We start from the raw sequence: 7,117 nt of genomic DNA, 5'->3' as shown, positions 1-7,117 counted from the left end.
CTACAAAAACTTGATAAACTTACTCCTGAGAGCTTTGCATCATTGATGAAAGATTAGAAAAAAGTATTCAGCAACTTAATCTGATTTACCATCATGAATATTCAAATTTTACATATTTATTCCACAAAACAGTTGTTTAAGTGGCTTTAATTTATTTTCAATTTTATTGTCTCGACTGTATAATGCAAATCAATTGTTGAAATTGTTCGGAAACACCATCCAATAAATGCAAAACAGTCTCTCTCTCTCTCTCTCTCTCATAAAGTGAACTAAAATGAACATGATGGAGCCTCAGTATCCCATAGTGCATCATGCCAATTTCAAAGTGTATATTTGCATCATACCAATTAAACGAGTTCCCTGTATGTGCAGAGTGAGTAGATGCTAAAATTTCACCATTATTGAAATTTTCTTTGTTTAAAAAATTACCTCTAGGATTTCTGTTTCCAGTAACATGCAAGGCTGAGCATTTTGATCAAACACTAAAAATTCTGGATTAAAATGTTTTAAAATTCTTAAAAACATCTTTATTACATAATAAGGAATTATCAGGTCAAAATCTAAGGGAAAGTTGGTAACAAGAAATAAGAAGAGCAATGAAATAATTTCTGCCTTGAAAGCAAATCTGGTGAACTTTCATTTTCACAGCCTTTATGAAAAAGCCCAGGTCCCATTAAAAAGTAGAGAGTCCAATAGGAGAGGCTTCTTCCATAAGTCTGGGATCCCGAAATATTATATCCTCATTGTAAGGGTATAAGGGAAGTAAATCCCATACCCACAAACACACAGGGACCCTCCTTGATGCTGAGAAGACTGAACTGAGAGCAGGGGAAGGCTTTGAGAATTTACAATGAAAAATAGGCTTTCTACTCAAATCAATGCAAATTTGCATTAACTAAAACAAAACTCATAGCTTGAAGATTTTTGGTCTTTCTGGCAAATATCACTACCAATAAAATGAAATTAGCTCTATGAATATCAGACAAAAATAAATTTTAAAGCAAAACATCCTTAGGGATAAAGAGAGTCACAGCCACAGCATAATAATAAAAGGAAATTCACTGAGAAACTTTTGTCCTAAGTTTCATTTTTTTTGTTTGTTTTATTTTGTTTTTGTTTAGTGAGGAGTCATTATCACTCTTGCTCATGATTGTTTTTTCTAGAACCTGACATATTCCATAAAGCTTAATATCCTAAAGGCCTAAGATGTTCTGAAATCCAGCTTACAGGAAACAGCCTGAAATTGCATGAAAAAGGTTACTGAGAAGTGATATGGTTTAGCTGTGTCCCCACCCAAATCTTATCTTGAATTGTAACTGGCATAATCCCCACGTGTCATAGGAGGAATTTAATGGGAGGTAACTGAATCATGGGGGCGGCTCTTTTTCATGCTGTTCTCATGACAGTGAATACATCTCAAGAGATATGATGATTGTATGAAGGGGAATTCCCTGCACACCCCCTCTTCCCTGCCACCATGTAAGCAAGACATGACTTTGCTCCTCATTCACCTTCTGCCATGATGGTGAGGCCTCCCCAGCCATGTGGAACTGTGAGTCCATTAAACCTCTTTCCTTTATAAATTACCCAGTCTAGGGCATGTATTTATTAGCAGCATGAGAACAGATTAATACAAGAAGTGTTCTCAAAGAAACCTCTTTAAGGAAGGAAGGCAGAGTTGGGCAGAGAGAGAAGACAGTTCACCATAAGGTTGCAGCAGAGACCTCAGCCTTCTCCAAGGATCTCTGAAGCTGTGATGGGCCTTCAGATTTGTTCCAAGCTGAGACAAGGGCCAGGCCTTCATATTCCTGTGTCAACCAGTAATTGAATATGGGCCTCCTCAAGGAGATGCCGTAACCCTGAATGAGTTCCCTACTGCTGAGGGCAATTCCCAGTGAGAGAGGTGAGCCACCCCTGACTCCTGTCTATCACAGCTGAGCAATGGATGTGCTGGCCCTGAAGAAAGATCTGGGGAAAGCGTCACAGATTTGGTGGTGAACTCCCCTACAGTTCACCCCGCTTTAAATTCACTTGCTTCTTCTAGGAAGTATGCCGCATCAGGGAACAGCTGTTCCAGGATTTTGGTTGAACTGGTTACCTGGGAAATTTACAAGGGAAGATTAGTAGAATAAATTTCAACCCCCATTGCTGCAGTTGATCTCAAGGCTATCACCAATATTCATCATTCTCCTCCTCCACCCTTGGTTGGAGATTCCCCCCATCCTCAATTCGCACCTCTGCTGGTCTACATAGCTTGCCTGGTGGGGCAGTCCAGACCATCATCTCTGAAGGGTCTGCACCTCTAGTTATCATCCCCTTTGCAAGCTATGACATCTGCACTTGGCCACTTGTAGTTAAAACTGAGCCTGGGAGCACCAAGAGACACCCCGGTGCTTTCTCCGAGCAACAATCACATTCTTCCCTGGCCCCTGTGCATCCTCAGCCCCACTTCCCCTGGTCAGCTGTGCCCACCAGGATGATATCTCCCTTCCTTTATGACTGATCCTTGTCATGAGAGACTCTAAGTGACAAAGTGACTGGTGTAAATTAAAGTTCATTGGGACTATTGCTGTGTCCTCCTGCAGAGGCATTCTTGCTCTGCAAGCCAGGATCTCTACACCCACAGAACCTCATATGTCAGGGAAAGAAAGCACACATTCCCTAAGTAGGTCACTGGGGGTGATGGTAAGTAAGGCTGCTCCTACTACTATTCTTTTCTTTGGTTCCAACCTATTTGGGACACAGCAGCATTGACGTAGTATGTGCGCTGTCCTGGAGGACAGTGGCCCATCCTCATAGGATATCATCTCTAATCTGGGCCCTTAACTATTTATGGAAGGCTCATCCACCTCTCTGTCAAGCTGGTAGCTTCTGGGTGACGTTATATGTGATGGAGAAAATGGAAGCCATTGTCATGTGCCTACTGCTGAATTTCCATTGTGATAAAATGGGTTTCTTGACCTAAAGCACTGTTAAGTGGAATCCTGTGTTGGTGGATGGTGATGCTGGCGTAGGCCCTGCAGGCAGGAAAGGTAAACTTAACGCCAAGACTATCTGATGACCCAAGTCTAGAGGAGTCTCTATCCCCTGCATGGGAGAAATGGTCCACAGAGCCAATTTGCTACCAAATGGTTGATTAGTCTCTTTAAAAGACTAATATGGGGGCTTGGTGTTGCTACTCTCTGCTGCTAACAGATTAGACATTCAGCAGCAGCAGCATGTAGAAGAGCCATGGAGAGTGGGAGCCTGTGCTGATGGGCCCTTGCACGGCCTCATTTCTGCAACTAGGGCATCCATTGTTCCTGCACTGGGTGAGGCAATGACAGGCTCACTAATGTCCACCGGCCAAGTCGCCTATGTGGTTGTTTCTGCCCCCTCCACAATGAGTGCTCTTTGCTGGTGATCACCATGTGATACCCAGATCTTCACACTCTGCACTCACCCTGATAGGTCCATCCACAGGCCCCCTCCCCAGACTTCCTTGTCTCTTGTGTTCCAATCTTTCTCTTTTTCTAACATCTTACTGCCTGTGAGCCTTGCCATAAATGTCACAGGGCACATATTCTTACCTCAGGCCACGTCACTTTCCCTACAAAGTGGATGACCAGAAGACCTCCCCAGATAGAAGTGCATCAGAAGATTTCCCCTCACTGCTGTCTCCCAAGGCCATCCCTGAGTGTTGCTGCCTGCAATCCATGTTAAATGCACATGTACCAATGAATCAAGCCATCCTGGCCTGAGAGAAGGCGATCGGTGTAAGCAGATGGAGAAAGAGCAGAACAAGAGTGGTGGATGACCTGAGGCCAAGCAAACCATTTGTGCAACTTCCTTGTTCTCTCTGGCCCTGCTCCTGTTCAGTCCTAGACATCCTACTTCCCCTTCTGTTGGGCCCACCCAAGTGTATAACAATTGAGTCTCACAGAAACCAGCCCAGCCATGTGGTTACTCAACCTCCCATGATGAAATGCTTCATCTCTATCAGGGCTGAGAAGCACACCAGGAGCCACTTCTCAAATGATGTATTCTCTGGTGCTGATGGCATAGCCTTTCTCCAGAATGCCAGGAGTGCAGTGATTCTCCCAGGGCTTGCCATGAGCTCCATACGATGTCCTTTCCATACCTCTGTGATGTATCATACATGCATGCAGTGCCGTCAAGTTCTGCCACACCACACCATAAATGCCACAGAGTACCATACAGTTGTCCAGGTCGTATGGCACAAATGACAAGGTTACTTGCACCATCGTCACCTGGACCTACTGAGAATGCTTTTCTTTCTGGGTCCCAATCAAAGATGACAGCCTTCCACACCACCCAGAAAATGGGTTCAAGCTTTGTTCACAAGGGCCGACTATGCTTCCTCCAAAAGCTAAAGAGGCGCCTCAGCACTGTGCTGCTTCTTTAATGGGAGGAGGTATGAAATGCAATCTCTTTTTACTTTGGAGGGACTCTCCTATTAAGTCCCTAAAAACTCCACCAATGCGGAAGGCCTCTAAGTCTTCACAGGGCTGACCTCCCAGCTTCACTATGCATGTGGCTTACCAAGACCTCCAATCCACTTGCCACTGCTTGCTTATCTGGTCCAATGAGTATGCCACATCGAAGTCGTGGGTAAAAGTGGTAGTCGATGGAATGTCCAGACAGGGCAGGTGACTTCAGACTAAAAAACAGCAAAAGTTAGCATGCTTAAAAAATAACTGGGTGATTCTAAGTTCCTCAGAGACAACTGAAATTTGCCTCATTTAAAAACTAAAGATGCATTTAAAAATATAAAATCAACAAACTATAATATATGATTTAATCTCTACCATTATCAAAATATTATGATTTTATTTATTATAGGAGGAGTCTGTCTTAGAAACACGCAAAATAAACCATAAATAAGAATTTTTTTAAGCAACAAAGTGAGAGAGTTCACATGGATCTGGGGTGGGACCATGAAAGTATTCTTTGTTTGTTCCAGGTCAGTGTGAACTGCTTCTGATCCTCCTTTGTTCAAGGATGAAAAACAACAGTTCACCAAGTCAATAGCTTCCTTAGAGAGGCCAAAGACTCCATTTAATCTTCTCTAGCAAAAGTTCCACACTTGACACAGCCACTGCAGGTGGAGATATGACTTGACTCACTGTATGGATATTTACTGTCCCCCATCATGGCCCACCAGATCTGTGTGAGGGGCAGCCTGGTGAATTAAATGAGGCTATGGCAAGGGCCACAGTCCCTGCATCCTTTAAGTCTTTGAGGGTAACACTCATCTCTGACATTCCTGCCATCAACACAAGATGTGGTCATATCTGTGGTTTATGATCTCGTAGGGGAAGAGGCCTACCCCACTACAACATCTTTTATTCTAGGCCAAGGAGCCAACGCGCAGGTTCTGCCAATGAACCTGCCATTCACTTCTATTATACTAGAGAACCAGGGAAATGAAGAATGTGAGCTAGGCTTGAACCAAGATTCCATTTATTACCTGCCTTGCTGGTCTCCAGTCTAATAGGAGGGCTATGGTAGCATCTTGGGTCTCCAAATATCAATGTTAGTTTAATAGTCCTTGAAAAGCTAAGGCATTCCTCTTTCCCCAGTGTGCATTTTCCTGAATAAATGTCCTAGATACCTTTAGAAGAGAAGTGGGGGAATTATTGCTGAATGCACCTGCTGTAATACGGTACCATCCTTCCTGGGAGGAGCGCTGCTCCTCAGCAGATTCTGGGGCTGAGAATTAGCTCCATTCAAGAAACTAGGCAAGAGATCCTGACTATTGTACCTCCTGGTAATCCACACGTGCTTTCTTGTAGAAATTAAGCATCGCCCTTGTTGGATGCCCATCTATCCCCCTCCTAAAACAATGAGCCTATTGAGAGCTCTCTGCAGGGCAGGAACCCCCTGGGTGCCCCACTGATCTCGCCTCTCATTGTGATCATGGCCTCTGCCTTGCATCCAATGGTGAGCACACCACCTGGCTTTTGTAATCCCAGGATCCTCTCATCCCTGTTGCTACCAGGAGCCGGTTCTGTGATTTCATCATCTGTCATCAGCTCTGGCACATAGAGCACAGCCATTCCTGAGCTCAGTGACTTTGGGGCCACTCTCACCAGTGCATTCCTTTGTACATGGGAAGTCCCCCAGGCCATCTCATGAAGATAGTCAGCACCATGGATGCTAGCATGTCCACTCCAGCATGCCCACTTCTCTGAGCCATTTGGTCCCTTCCTCCACCATCTGCCTGAGTGTGAGTCACTGCTTTCTCTAGGCTTTTAAGCATCATCTGAGTTAAGTCTTAGCATTCTCTCCAGGGATCTTGACCAAGATGCTTAATCCTGTACCACCTAGAGTGCTCCCTCTCAATAAACTCAACCTTATTCGATTTTATATCTACACTCTTTGATCCAATCCCATGAATATATTCCCAGGTCCTCTGGGACATATTAGCTCGACCCCACAGCTCCTTCACCTGATATCCCCTTTTGGCCAAGCCAGCCCAGCTCATCCCCAGTGGGTCTGTGCTGAGATTTGGTTCTTGTTATTCATCTGGTTTTGCCAACAGGAAAGATGAGGGTAGATCCTGATGGGTCAAGCATTGTCTTGTATGATGCCTACCTCATTTGAGACCTCTGTATGATCTTCAAAAAGAGGAAAGTCTTCCTTTTTTTTGTCCGAGTCTCGCTCTGTTGCCCAGGCTGGAGTGCAATGGTGCAATCTCGGCTCACTGCAAGCTCCGCCTCCCAGGTTCAAGCAGTCTACAATCTTCTACGTGACATGAGAAGTAGGCCATCTCTGCAGGCCCAGGGGACTCAGGGGCATGTAAGTGTTCAGGGTTTCCAACTGTCCAGGGCTCCCACCCTAAGTGTAAGGGTCTCACCTCTTTCCCATTAGAGCCCTGTGTCTGAAGGACTGAAAACTTAACCTACTCAGGGTTCATACTGGTCCTCCAGCCGACCTGTCTTCCAGCTGCAGATCATCGGGGTTTTCTTAAATGCTGCCAAGGAAGTGCTCGGGCTTTCACAGTTTGCCTGAAACCAGTGATGAGTCATCCTGCGCCTCTGCCTCTCTCTCTTCAACACTCAGTAGCCTCAGCCTCAGCCACCCAAGCCCACAGGCCTTCTGGTTATCATTTCAT

The 7,117-nt window shown here is 44.9% G+C and overlaps 1 protein-coding gene across 1 annotated transcript in view; it reads right to left on the bottom strand.

Annotated features, from left to right (window-relative positions):
• Nucleotides 1–2,011: 2,011 nt before the first annotated feature.
• LOC100939414 (putative uncharacterized protein encoded by LINC00299) overlaps nucleotides 2,012–7,117 on the bottom strand; it is a 28,040-nt gene continuing 22,934 nt past the window's right edge. Inside the window, exons 3-4 of the mRNA XM_024242128.3 lie at nucleotides 4,543–4,660; nucleotides 2,012–2,098 (exon numbers count right to left, since the gene is read on the bottom strand). Of these exons, the coding sequence (XP_024097896.2) occupies nucleotides 2,012–2,098; nucleotides 4,543–4,660 (205 nt within the window). The remainder of the gene's footprint in view (nucleotides 2,099–4,542; nucleotides 4,661–7,117) is intronic.

This window comes from Pongo abelii, chromosome 12, assembly GCF_028885655.2.
Source record: "Pongo abelii isolate AG06213 chromosome 12, NHGRI_mPonAbe1-v2.0_pri, whole genome shotgun sequence".
Classification (NCBI taxonomy): domain Eukaryota; kingdom Metazoa; phylum Chordata; class Mammalia; order Primates; family Hominidae; genus Pongo; species Pongo abelii.
Note: the sequence above shows the minus strand (reverse complement) of the source record. Positions and strands in the feature narration are given on the sequence as shown.